The 14,237-nt window shown below is 45.3% G+C and overlaps 1 protein-coding gene across 1 annotated transcript in view; it reads left to right on the forward strand.

The window, feature by feature from the left end:
- The first annotated feature begins 912 nt into the window (after positions 1-912).
- LOC124038026 (VWFA and cache domain-containing protein 1) overlaps positions 913-14,237 on the forward strand; it is a 111,817-nt gene continuing 98,492 nt past the window's right edge. The window contains exon 1 of the mRNA XM_046353390.1: positions 913-1,449. Within this exon, the coding sequence (XP_046209346.1) occupies positions 1,198-1,449 (252 nt within the window). The 5' untranslated portion in view covers positions 913-1,197. The remainder of the gene's footprint in view (positions 1,450-14,237) is intronic.

Raw genomic sequence — 14,237 nt, forward strand, 5'->3', positions numbered from 1 at the left:
CATGTATCAGTAACGTCTAAGCAGGGGAACACGACTTTACGCTCATGTGTACTATTCTCCAATCGGGGCTTGGAACAGAGCAAGGCCCTTTTTAAAGGCGGCTGCTGATTGGAGGTCAACATCTGGATGGAAGTAGGCATGTGGTAGCCCTTCTAAAGAATCACATGAAATGTATATTACTCTGAGCAGGACTTTACTGTCATGAGAAACCTTATTCTTCCAAACACAGTCACATGTTATTATCAGATCCCAGTTACATGCATAGAATAAAACACAGAGATCATTTAAATGACATACAGTATAGTATTTGGAGCAGCCTAGAACCCGGTGTGTCTGTTCTGTGAATTACATTATGGACACCGAAGACAGTATGTTCTTATGGGAGACTCCGGCCCCGGTTTTACTTGCTTTACATTATGAACACTGAAGACAGTATGTTCTATGGGAGACTCCGGTCCTGGTTTTACTGGCTAGTTTCAATTTCACAAATGAGAAATGGAGCCTTTTGGTGAGTTCCAGACCGACTAGGTAAGGCTCCTGCGCAGCCAGTTGGTCCTCCCTCACCTGGGACGACTTTAGAGATTCTTGTTTTTCTGCCGTCAAAAGACCACACTATCCACCATTACTGCAGTAACATAGCAGTCAACCTAAAGCATGTAAAAAAAGTGCTTTAGCCCTATGTCATTTCTATTTGCTTGATGAACATTTCAATTAAAACGATATTCCACAGTGTGTGTCTATACTGTGGTTTGTTGTTTAATGAAATACTACGTTGATTCTACAGATGTACACCAGCTATTGGTAGATCATATGTCCAGCATATTGTTTTTGGGAGATCGTTCTCCAAATACAATCCATTCCCAACTCAAGCTCCATGCCGTTGTTTTGCTCCCGTACTCCTACTTTCACCCCCATTGTGATTCTGGGGCTTACGCTTTTACTGGAGTTGGTGCGGAGTGAGCAGGATCTATGGACAGAAATGCACATCTATCAGCGCTTTTATGGATTGTAATTCTCCTACCTTCGTGGATTTCGAAAATATGAATTGATGTCGTCGTTTAAAGTCGAGGAATTTCGTCTTGAAATGAAGGCCAGGTATATAGCTACGAAGTTGTGAAATAGTTCCCTTGAAGTTTTTCCCTCGGGGCTGCGGAGCGAATTTCCAGTTTCCTATTCGACTATTACACCAGCCATCATATGGCGAGGCGAGTAGGGGGAGAAGGACCCGTGATTTTAACACTAATTCCATCCACGGTTTGGGATAAGAACTCGAGACTCCACTGGTGTAACTTCATGGCTGTTTTCTGGAGCTCTGTGGCAGTATTGTCGCTTCTATGTTGTGGATTTTGTGGCGCTGAAACTGAGTTTTCGATCTTGGAGGAGGCACAAGTTTTAGCCGTACAAATGAAAAAACTGTCCTCGCAGGAGCTTGGAGTCTTCACCATGCAGGTAACCCCAATTTTCTGTTTCGGTTTCTGTCAACATTCGACATAAAAATATATTTTTTAATTCGACAACATACATACATATATATATTGTATGTATATTAAAAAAGTATGTGGTCCTCATTGCGCATTGTATCATGAATCGGTTCATTTGCAATCTACAATCGGCGAATTATTTTTTTGCATTATCTTTAGTTGCTGCACTATTGTAACTTTGTTGTCAGAAATGTAATTCATGTACCGTCAAAAATATATATATTACAGCCGCGTTCTTTCTTAGCTGGCGGTATAATTTGCCTTTTGAATGGCTCAGTAGCAACCATTCTGAAAGGCTTTTTCTCTTTGAAGGATATCGACAAGTGTTGCTGTGTAACAACAGGAACAGCACCTTGAAACAGTTGGTTTTGGGACACATGATCTGGACCTTTTTATCCGCTTACAGGAAGGATTAATTGAAGGGGTCAGAGGATCGATTCTTTGGCAGGATTTCAACGTTGGTTCGCCTCATTATCTTCTCAGAACCTTGTTATTGACGTGACAAATGCTTTTGGCGGCCTATAACATAAAACACTCAAATTGGTGTGCGAATGGAGAGGGGAGGAAGAGGGTTTCTTTGAACTTCAAACACTGGGTTCACATTTCCCCCTCCTGTCACCACGGCTCCTATTCCCATGAATAGTATGACACTGCTACATATGAATTCATTCCATATGCCATTAATTTGAATAAAAAACAATATATTTAACCGGATTTTATTTTATTTGAACGAATTGTTCGGCCTAAACTTATTTTCTCTTTGCCCGACGGTAGGCTATGATGAGAACACCAGTAATTAGATGGGTTGTTCATTTGATAGGTGTTGTACATGTGAATTTTCTAGGCTACCTTAATTTTGCTTCCACATTTTGTGGACTGTGTAGTTATTGTGTGAATACAAAGTGTATTGTACACAATAGCATGCCATTACAGATTGATACTTAATTTAAAAAAAAAAACATTTCTAAATATCCCAGAAAATGAATGTGTTATTTGAAATATAACCCATACTACTTCTGTAATGGAAAACATTGTTTTGTATTGTTAATTTTGAAGGTAGCCATTTGTTGATCAAGAGACACTAACCGACTATACTACAGTGGTGGCTGTGAGACATGTGGTGACGGTGGTGATGCAGGGGGTTACTTCAGAGGCAGGCCCCATAGTTCTGGTCAGTAGGGGGCCCGGCCCAAATTGTGTTTCATCTCCCCATTGCTCTTCATCCTACCACTGAGACCCAGCTTTCAGGCCTGCTCTGATCCCCGGAGCCTCCTTTGTCACGATTTCTCTCTCTCATTCTATCTGTTTTTGTTTTGTTCACTCTGTTTCTCTTTCTTTTTCTCTCTCCCTTTTTCTCTCTCTCTCTTTCATATTGGCCTCACAATATCACATTATGCATTTTATTTTACGTTTGATGTCTTTAAATACTCCTGCCTTTGCTGTGGTGTACTTCTAATGCGTGGACTGAATGAAAGCTCATATTCTGTCTTTTGGTTTGGGTCTGAGGTCTGTTTGTTTCTGATTTATCCCACAGAAACATTTCATGCCAAAATGTATTTTCATCGTTTCCCTTAAAAAAATAATACAAAAAATGCAACATTCTAGGTTGACTCATATTATTTTACAAGCTGTCAAAAAAATCTAACTTGGCATTTTAGCTCATTTCTCATTTAATTCAGGTGTTGCTTTGATATAAATCTGTGTTTGGTCAGACCTCTTTGACCACACAGCTAGGTGATGTGAATCCAGTCAAAACAGTAATCTGCCCGTGTAAATAAATCCCGAGATGTGGCGATGGGATGGTAGCTCTCTGCCCTGACACCTGTGTGTTGCTGCTTAGTCAGACACGGTCTGTCCCGGGCCTGTTGCTCCAGGTGCGTAGAACGGTCTCTAGCAATGCTACCTGGGATTTTCCATATGCTGTGGTCAGGATGAGGTGCTCCAGCCATGACGAAGAAGCCAGAGGGAATATCACAGGGGGAAAAATACAAGATTCACAATCTAGTCTGATAAACCTGACAAAATTCCTGTGCTCATGGTGTGGTTTCTATCAGAGGTTTAGGCCAGTCCATTTTTGCTGCTCTTTAATGAACCAAAAACCTCACTTTGTCCTCTTAACTCCAAATCTGTGGATGTAATGCAACACCAACCAAACCCCATCCCCAAACCCTGGTCTTGTTTGTAATTTGATGTGTGCCACTGCCCTGTAATGGTCTTTTGAGTCAATGGGTCAAATTGATGCAATCTGTCAGTGAGTTATTCAATTATCAAGGGGAGCCTGGTAGCACAGACAACCCTATGTTCTCAATTGTGTTTGTAACTTAATGCATAGATAATCAAGTGCTTCTGTGGAGAGGAGCTTTGGTGATGAGTGAGTAGCCCTACCTCTGCAAGCGTTTTTAGGGCATTCAGTGGTAGAAATTGTTATAATTTTGAATGAATAAATGTTGACCCAATTTTTAGCTGGTTTTAAAATCTGAAGTTAAACAAACAGATGTTGTGGTTGATATTTTTCTACACTAGTGCAGTGATCACCAACCGGGAGATCGACTGGTCGATCTTCAAGGCATTCCTCGTCAGTCGCCAAACATTTCTGTAGAAAAGCTTGTGCTCCCTTTTAAAAAAACTTTTTTTGTTGTTGCGCCGTTGGCTGTAGGTGCACTTGATTCAGAAGCCCTGCGCGCTGGATAGGCAAAGTGTTCCCATTTTAAACCATTACATTTGCAAACTCCTGCTACCTGGCTGTGGCTAAATTGTATAGCTCAAACTCCTGCTACCTGGCTGTGGCTAAATCGGATAGCTCAAACTCCTGCTACCTGGCTGTGGCTAAATCGGATAGCTCAAAAACTCCTGCTACCTGGCTGTGGCTAAATCGGATAGCTCAAAAACTCCTGCTACCTGGCTGTGGCTAAATCGGATAGCTCAAAAACTCCTGCTACCTGGCTGTGGCTAAATCGGATAGCTCAAACTCCTGCTACCTGGCTGTGGCTAAATCGGATAGCTCAAACTCCTGCTACCTGGCTGTGGCTAAATCGGATAGCTCAAACTCCTGCTACCTGGCTGTGGCTAAATCGGATAGCTCAAACTCCTGCTACCTGGCTGTGGCTAAATCGGATAGCTCAAATCACCATGCCTACAGCTTCCACTACCCCGGCTCCAGCTAAGTTTGATACTAGCCTACTTGACATATCATAACTTTTAAAACGATGACCAGAGAGTCTGTCAAAGAATACGACAATGTGATGCTGTCTTTAAGTGAGTTCATGTTGAAGATTGTATTCGGCACTGTCAACACGGTTTGTATTCAGCACTGTCAACACGGTTTTTATTCAGCACGGTTTGTATTCGGCACTGTCAACACGGTTTGTATTCAACACGGTTTGTATTCGGCACTGTCAACACGGTTTGTATTCGGCACGGTTTTTATTCGGCACTGTCAACACGGTTTGTATTCAACACGGTTTGTATTCGGCACTGTAGACACGGTTTGTATTCAACACGGTTTGTATTCGGCACTGTCGACACGGTTTGTATTCGGCACTGTCGACACGGTTTGTATTCGGCACTGTCGACACGGTTTGTATTCGGCACTGTAGACACGGTTTGTATTCGGCACTGTTTGTATTCGGCACTGTCAACACGGTTTGTATTCAGCACTGTCGACACGGTTTGTATTCGGCACTGTTTGTATTCGGCACTGTCGGCACGGTTTGTATTCGGCACTGTTTGTATTCGGCACTGTCGGCACGGTTTGTATTCGGCACGGTTTGTATTCGGCACGGTTTGTATTCGGCACGGTTTGTATTCGGCACTGTCGGCACGGTTTGTATTCGGCACTGTCGGCACGGTTTGTATTCGGCACTGTCGGCACGGTTTGTATTCGGCACTGTCGACACGGTTTGTATTCGGCACTGTCGACACGGTTTGTATTCGGCACTGTCGACACGGTTTGTATTCAGCACGGTTTGTATTCGGCACTGTCGACACGGTTTGTATTCGGCATTGTCGACACGGTTTGTATTTGGCACGGTTTGTATTCGGCACTGTCGACACGGTTTGTATTTGGCACGGTTTGTATTTGGCACGGTTTGTATTTGGCACGGTTTGTATTTGGCACGGTTTGTATTTGGCACGGTTTGTATTTGGCACGGTTTGTATTTGGCACGGTTTGTATTCGGCACGGTTTGTATTCGGCACGGTTTGTATTCGGCACGGTTTGTATTCAGCACGGTTTGTATTCGGCACTGTCGACACGGTTTGTATTCAGCACGGTTTGTATTCGGCACTGTCGACACGGTTTGTATTCGGCACTGTCGACACGGTTTGTATTCGGCACTGTCGACACGGTTTGTATTCGGCACTGTCGACACGGTTTGTATTCGGCACTGTCGACACGGTTTGTATTCGGCACTGTTTGTATTCGGCACTGTCAACACGGTTTGTATTCGGCACTGTCGACACGGTTTGTATTCGGCACTGTCGGCACGGTTTGTATTCGGCACGGTTTGTATTCGGCACGGTTTGTATTCGGCACTGTCGGCACGGTTTGTATTCGGCACTGTCGGCACGGTTTGTATTCGGCACTGTCGGCACGGTTTGTATTCGGCACTGTCGGCACGGTTTGTATTCGGCACTGTCGGCACGGTTTGTATTCGGCACTGTCGACACGGTTTGTATTCGGCACTGTCGACACGGTTTGTATTCGGCACTGTCGACACGGTTTGTATTCGGCACTGTCGACACGGTTTGTATTCGGCACTGTCGACACGGTTTGTATTCGGCACTGTCGACACGGTTTGTATTCGGCACTGTCGACACGGTTTGTATTCAACACGGTTTTTATTCGGCACTGTCAACACGGTTTGTATTCAACACGGTTTGTATTCGGCACTGTCGACACGGTTTGTATTCGGCACTGTCGACACGGTTTGTATTCGGCACTGTTTGTATTCGGCACTGTCAACACGGTTTGTATTCGGCACTGTCGACACGGTTTGTATTCGGCACTGTTTGTATTCGGCACTGTCGGCACGGTTTGTATTTGGCACGGTTTGTATTTGGCACGGTTTGTATTTGGCACGGTTTGTATTTGGCACGGTTTGTATTCAGCACGGTTTGTATTCGGCACTGTCGGCACGGTTTGTATTCGGCACTGTCGGCACGGTTTGTATTCGGCACTGTCGGCACGGTTTGTATTCAGCACGGTTTGTATTCGGCACTGTCGACACGGTTTGTATTCGGCACTGTCGACACGGTTTGTATTCAGCACGGTTTGTATTCGGCACTGTCGACACGGTTTGTATTCAGCACGGTTTGTATTCGGCACTGTCGACACGGTTTGTATTCGGCATTGTCGACACGGTTTGTATTTGGCACTGTAGACACTGTTTGTATTCGGCACTGTCGACACGGTTTGTATTTGGCACGGTTTGTATTCGGCACTGTCGACACGGTTTGTATTTGGCACGGTTTGTATTCAGCACGGTTTGTATTCGGCACGGTTTGTATTCGGCACGGTTTGTATTCGGCACGGTTTGTATTCGGCACGGTTTGTATTCGGCACTGTCGACACGGTTTGTATTCGGCATTGTCGACACGGTTTGTATTTGGCACTGTAGACACTGTTTGTATTCGGCACTGTCGACACGGTTTGTATTTGGCACTGTCGACACGGTTTGTATTCGGCACTGTCGACACGGTTTGTATTCGGCACTGTCGACACGGTTTGTATTTGGCACGGTTTGTATTCGGCACTGTCGACACGGTTTGTATTTGGCACGGTTTGTATTCAGCACGGTTTGTATTCGGCACGGTTTGTATTCGGCACGGTTTGTATTCGGCACGGTTTGTATTCAGCACGGTTTGTATTCGGCACTGTCGACACGGTTTGTATTCGGCACTGTCGACACGGTTTGTATTCGGCACTGTCGACACGGTTTGTATTCGGCATTGTCGACACGGTTTGTATTTGGCACTGTAGACACTGTTTGTATTCGGCACTGTCGACACGGTTTGTATTTGGCACGGTTTGTATTCGGCACTGTCGGCACGGTTTGTATTCGGCACTGTCGACACGGTTTGTATTCGGCACTGTCGACACGGTTTGTATTCGGCACTGTCGACACGGATTGTATTCGGCACTGTCGACACGGTTTGTATTCGGCACTGTCGACACGGTTTGTATTCGGCACTGTCGACACGGTTTTTATTCAGCACGGTTTGTATTCGGCACTGTCAACACGGTTTGTATTCGGCACTGTCAACACGGTTTGTATTCGGCACTGTCAACACGGTTTGTATTCAACACGGTTTTTATTCGGCACTGTCAACACGGTTTGTATTCAACACGGTTTGTATTCGGCACTGTCGACACGGTTTGTATTCGGCACTGTCGACACGGTTTGTATTCGGCACTGTAGACACGGTTTGTATTCGGCACTGTTTGTATTCGGCACTGTCAACACGGTTTGTATTCGGCACTGTCGACACGGTTTGTATTCGGCACTGTCGACACGGTTTGTATTCGGCACTGTCGACACGGTTTGTATTCGGCACGGTTTGTATTCGGCACGGTTTGTATTCGGCACTGTCGACACGGTTTGTATTCGGCACGGTTTGTATTCGGCACGGTTTGTATTCGGCACTGTAGACACTGTTTGTATTCGGCACTGTCGGCACGGTTTGTATTCGGCACGGTTTGTATTCGGCACGGTTTGTATTCGGCACGGTTTGTATTCGGCACGGTTTGTATTCGGCACGGTTTGTATTCGGCACTGTCGACACGGTTTGTATTCGGCACTGTCGACACGGTTTGTATTCGGCACTGTCGACACGGTTTGTATTCGGCACTGTCGACACTGTTTGTATTCGGCACTGTCAACACGGTTTGTATTCGGCACTGTAGACACGGTTTGTATTCGGCACTGTCAACACGGTTTGTATTCGGCACTGTCGACACGGTTTGTATTCGGCACTGTCGACACGGTTTGTATTCGGCACTGTAGACACGGTTTGTATTCGGCACTGTCGACACGGTTTGTATTCGGCACTGTCGACACGGTTTGTATTCGGCACTGTAGACACGGTTTGTATTCGGCACTGTAGACACGGTTTGTATTCGGCACTGTAGACACGGTTTGTATTCGGCACTGTCGACACGGTTTGTATTCGGCACTGTAGACACGGTTTGTATTCGGCACTGTAGACACGGTTTGTATTCGGCACTGTAGACACGGTTTGTATTCGGCACTGTAGACACGGTTTGTATTCGGCACTGTAGACACGGTTTGTATTCGGCACTGTAGACACGGTTTGTATTCGGCACTGTAGACACGGTTTGTATTCGGCACTGTAGACACTGTTTGTATTCGGCACTGTAGACACTGTTTGTATTCGGCACTGTCAACACGGTTTGTATTCAGCACGGTTTGTATTCGGCACTGTAGACACGGTTTGTATTCGGCACTGTAGACACGGTTTGTATTCGGCACTGTAGACACTGTTTGTATTCGGCACTGTCAACACGGTTTGTATTCAGCACGGTTTGTATTCGGCACTGTAGACACTGTTTGTATTCGGCACTGTAGACACGGTTTGTATTCAGCACGGTTTGTATTCGGCACTGTAGACACTGTTTGTATTCGGCACTGTAGACACTGTTTGTATTCGGCACTGTAGACACTGTTTGTATTCGGCACTGTAGACACTGTTTGTATTCGGCACTGTAGACACTGTTTGTATTCGGCACTGTAGACACGGTTTGTATTCGGCACTGTAGACACTGTTTGTATTCGGCACTGTCAACACGGTTTGTATTCAGCACGGTTTGTATTCGGCACTGTAGACACGGTTTGTATTCGGCACTGTAGACACGGTTTGTATCCGGCACTGTCGACACGGTTTGTATCCGGCACGGTTTGTCGCACGGTTTGTATCCGGCACGGTTTGTCGACACGGTTTGTATCCGGCACGGTTTGTATTCGACACGGTTTGTATCGGCACGGTTTGTAGACACGGTTTGTATTCGGCACGGTTTGTAGACACGGTTTGTATTCAGCACGGTTTGTATTCGGCACGGTTTGTAGACACTGTTTGTATTCGGCACTGTAGACACTGTTTGTATTCGGCACTGTCAACACGGTTTGTATTCAGCACGGTTTGTATTCAGCACGGTTTGTATTCGGCACTGTAGACACTGTTTGTATTCGGCACTGTCAACACGGTTTGTATTCAGCACGGTTTGTATTCGGCACTGTAGACACGGTTTGTATTCGGCACTGTAGACACGGTTTGTATTCGGCACTGTCGACACGGTTTGTATTCGGCACTGTCGACACGGTTTGTATTCAGCACGGTTTGTATCGGCACTGTCAACACGGTTTGTATTCAGCACGGTTTGTATTCGCACGGTTTGTATTCGGCACGGTTTGTATTCGACACGGTTTGTATCCGGCACGGTTTGTATTCGGCACGGTTTGTATTCGGCACTGTAGACACTGTTTGTATTCGGCACTGTAGACACGGTTTGTATTCAGCACGGTTTGTATTCGGCACTGTAGACACTGTTTGTATTCGGCACTGTAGACACTGTTTGTATTCGGCACTGTCAACACGGTTTGTATTCAGCACGGTTTGTATTCAGCACGGTTTGTATTCGGCACTGTCGACACGGTTTGTATTCGGCACTGTCAACACGGTTTGTATTCAGCACGGTTTGTATTCAGCACGGTTTGTATTCGGCACTGTAGACACTGTTTGTATTCGGCACGGTTTGTATTCGGCACTTTTACTAAACATTAAACACAATTCTCCCTACTTCCACTCGTGCTGCAGCTGCAGTGAAGGAGTAGCCAAGTGTATCGATAGGCCTGCGTTTTATTATTAGCGGCTCTGCGTGTCTATTTTAATATTAACGAATATTTAACTTCATAGGAACAACATGAATTTGTGCCTGAGGGGGATGCAGTGTGAATTGAGTTTCGGCATCAGGTGGAGGACAATGTCCCCTCTCTGGTCTGTCTCGCAGGAGGAAAGGAGAGAGCAGGGACCCGTGAGAGCTAGACCCTCTGCTCTCTGCCTCCCTCCGCTCAAACTAATGCGGTGTTCAAAGCAACTGGGAACTCAGGCATATTTCTAGAACTCCGGCCCGAAGATCACGGACATGATTTGATCCAGTAAAATAAAAAAGCAAATGATTTACATTTGTGTTCAGCTGTGCATCGCAAGTGCTACACGAACTGATCTATTTTGTTGTCAAAGCTCAAGTTTTTAAATATGATATGGTCTTAACAATATTGGCGGGCCAAGCATATAGCCGATATGCTGTGGTAATGTATTAGGCCTAGTGCCCAAACCTCATTCCTACAGAACATTTTTTAATAGGTTCATGTAAAAAAAAAAAATCATGTTTAAAAAATCTGAGCAGAACATCTCTGCTTGCTCGGTGATGTTGACTCAGTAAAGGTTGGTGGCCACTGCGTTAGTGGGTGTATTCTCTCTCAGCTGTTGCGACACACCGGCAGGTAGTCTCGTGGTTAGAGCATTGGACTAGTAACCGAAAGGTTGCAAGATCGATTCACCGAGCTGACAAGGTTATAAAATCTGTCGTTCTGCCCCTGAACAAGGCAGTTAACCCGCTGTTCCTAGGCCATCATTGTAAATAAGAATTTGTTCTTAACTGACTTGCCTAGTTACATAAGGTTAAATAATTAAATCAATAAAAAACACAGACCCAGGCTACAGTATAGGCTTTAGTTCCAGTTAGGCCTAGCATCCTAAGCAGACCGTAGGGAATGCATTATTAGACACAACTCTCCTCACTCTCTTCCTCTCTCCCAAAAGACAAACTATAAAAGGCCCTGAAATATTCATAATTCCTGATGTTTCTCTGCAGAGCAGCTTCAAAGCTGGCTATGCTCCTCTTGTAATAGGTTAGGTTGCTATTGAACCTTTCGGGGTACACAACCCAGTGCTGGGGTACACAACCCAGTGCTGGGGTACACAACCCAGTGCTGGGGTACACAACCCAGTGCTGGGGTACACAACCCAGTGCTGGGGTACACAACCCAGTGCTGGGGTACACAACCCAGTGCTGGGGTACACAACCCAGTGCTGGGGTACAAGTACACTCAGAAAGATGGCTTCATCTACATCAGTATTGCCTGATCCTGTGGCGGTTACCGACTCTTGCTTTCACATCCATCACTAGTAGCCGTGCTGGGGTAGAGTGGCTGGGTCTCTGTGGTGGGGCCTCCGGCTGTTGCCCCCACCCCGGCTACTTTACTCCCTAGCACATGTTTCTCTGACAGGGTGAGCTGCTTCTCCTTTGTTCCAATGCCTGAACTCCCAATGACCTCGCCTCTTAAAAGCTGTGTTCTGTTTGTTCAAAAGATTTAGATCGTTGTCACTGGGTGATCTTTCTTTTCGGTTTATGGGCTCTCTGTCATTGTACAGAAGTCTTCCTTCATATTCCATTTTTTAAAAATGTTTTATGTTTAAGCAGTTGTTTACGATTCCACATTGCATTTGTTCATAGGCTAGGTTTTGGGACCAGGGACCGGTCTTGTTTACTTATTGGAGCAATTTTAATGTGGTTGTAAAAATGTTTGGTTGTCAAGAAGAAACTTGTGAAATAGCTCAGTTCTGAAGCAGTATGCTCCTTCGCTTCCAATATTGCAGGAGACTAGCCATGGCAACATTTTCAATACACGTGAGTTGCTTGTGTTTCAGCCTTGCTCCAGGCAGTGAGATACTCAATCCCCTTGTTTCGGCCCCTTTTAACCCCCCCCATCTCCCCTCGCCAAGGCCAGGAATGAATAAAATGGTGAACAGCATTGTTCGAGATGAAGGATTGACGGTCCAGTCTCCAGAATACGTCTGTTTTCCAAAATGTCACACTATATAGGCCCCTGTGTGCCCTTTTCAAAAAGTAGTGCACTATAAAGGGAATAGAGTGCCATTTTGGGACATTCTCTCATCTGGTCTGGACAAAAGGAATGAGTTACAGTATGACCACAGAGTTGATCTCCTTTCCTTCCTGCCTGAGTTGACTGGGCCAGCTGCTGGGTTTAAATCAGTTGGTACGCTACAGCGTGGTAGACTAGATCATTTATCTGATGGGATTCCCACATACCTTTTTTGTCAAAGTTTTCTTTTTGTGTGTGTTCTCAGACCAAATGGTCTTTCAATGTTTTAAAAGTTAGCTCGCTACCTCTTCTGTTTTTGCTCTTATCCCCCTCTCTCCCACCTTCCTGGTATCTCGTACAAACCTTCCCCTGGGGTGCCATGTTGGAGTTAAGAATCAGGAGGGAATGTTCCTCTGCAACTGCCTCACTTAAATGGACCAAAACATTGTGCTATATTTCTGTTTTTCTTTACTCATAGGAAACCTGCTTTGGCCTCCTCACATTCCTGAATATCCAGATTATTATTTTTCTTAATCAGTTCCACCAATGCCATGTTCCCTTCGAGCGTCAGGTGATCAGTTAGTCAGGTGATCAGTTAGTCAGGTGATCAGTTAGTCAGGTGATCAGTTAGTCAGGTGATCAGTTAGTTAGGCCCAGAAGCTGAAATTAAGGTGGCCAGTAGCAAGAATTGGCACAATCCAGTTAGCCTAACACACTCCTCTCTCTCCCTCTCTCGCTCTCAGAAAAGGAGCATTATGGTAGCCTGTCTTTGTGTGTGTGTGTGTGTGTGTGTGTGTGTGTGTGTGTGTCTGTGTGTCTCTCTCTGGGGGGGGGTCCCTGTGTAGCTCCAGCACGCATGACCCAGTATAGCAGGGGCAGAGACCTCTCCATACCACCCCTTCACTCGCCACAATGGGCTCAGCCAAAATGAACTGAACCCCCCCCCAAAAAAAAAGAAAGGGGTAAAGACTAAGGAACGGGGGATGGGGAGGAGTAGCCACACTGTTGAGGGAAGTAGAGAGATCAATGGCTACCCCCCTCTTCTGTTCTCTTCTCACCCTTCTTCAGGAGGCTTTGCATTCCCAATGAGGGGAGAGTTGGAGCCCCTACTGTTACGGGACCAAGTTTGGTTTTCAGGCGCTAGCTTTGGCTCTGTTCTCACGAATTTAAGGAGAATATCGAGAGATGTAATGTGTAAGTTTTACCTGAAATTGCAGTGACAAGTTGTTACGTTCTAAAATTGTTGACATATCTTAATAGATGTCAAGTCCCTGTTGAGGGGACCTGTGTGGTTCTGGTACCGGTTCAACATTTTCTTTGGTGACGTAGGATGTGAAATGTAAAACCACTTGAAGCTGGGATGTCCCTCCTAGCATTTTATTCGGTCTTCCGACTGTGCATTAACTTCTGACTGAACCCTACCCCACAGCCACCGACAAAGCACATGCCTGCAATCCTTACATTGTACCGCAGCTGGAGAGCCACGGTTTCAGCACTAACACATCCAGAGATCCATTTTTATAGCCATTAATTAAAAATAATCGTCGGTTTTTGAACGGGGAAAAACACTTTTCTTTTGTCATAGATTGATAAGAGATGAAAGGCGAGTTCCTAGCGATTTCAGGAAGCCGAGCGAGAGCTTTGTGAGACGTTCACAGTGATGGAGGCAGACGTTTTGATCAAGAGAGATCTTTAGAAAATATGCACATTTTCTCTAACACTAAACATAGAAGTATGTATTTAACAGTTGTAAGAAAGGTGAAATCTTAGTTAGTCGTTTTATAAATAAATGTTGGTTTGATAGCATGGCTAGCTAGTGTTATTGTCTTGCAAGCTACGTTTAGCTAGGCTA

This window comes from Oncorhynchus gorbuscha, linkage group LG06, assembly GCF_021184085.1.
Source record: "Oncorhynchus gorbuscha isolate QuinsamMale2020 ecotype Even-year linkage group LG06, OgorEven_v1.0, whole genome shotgun sequence".
Classification (NCBI taxonomy): Eukaryota; Metazoa; Chordata; class Actinopteri; order Salmoniformes; family Salmonidae; genus Oncorhynchus; species Oncorhynchus gorbuscha.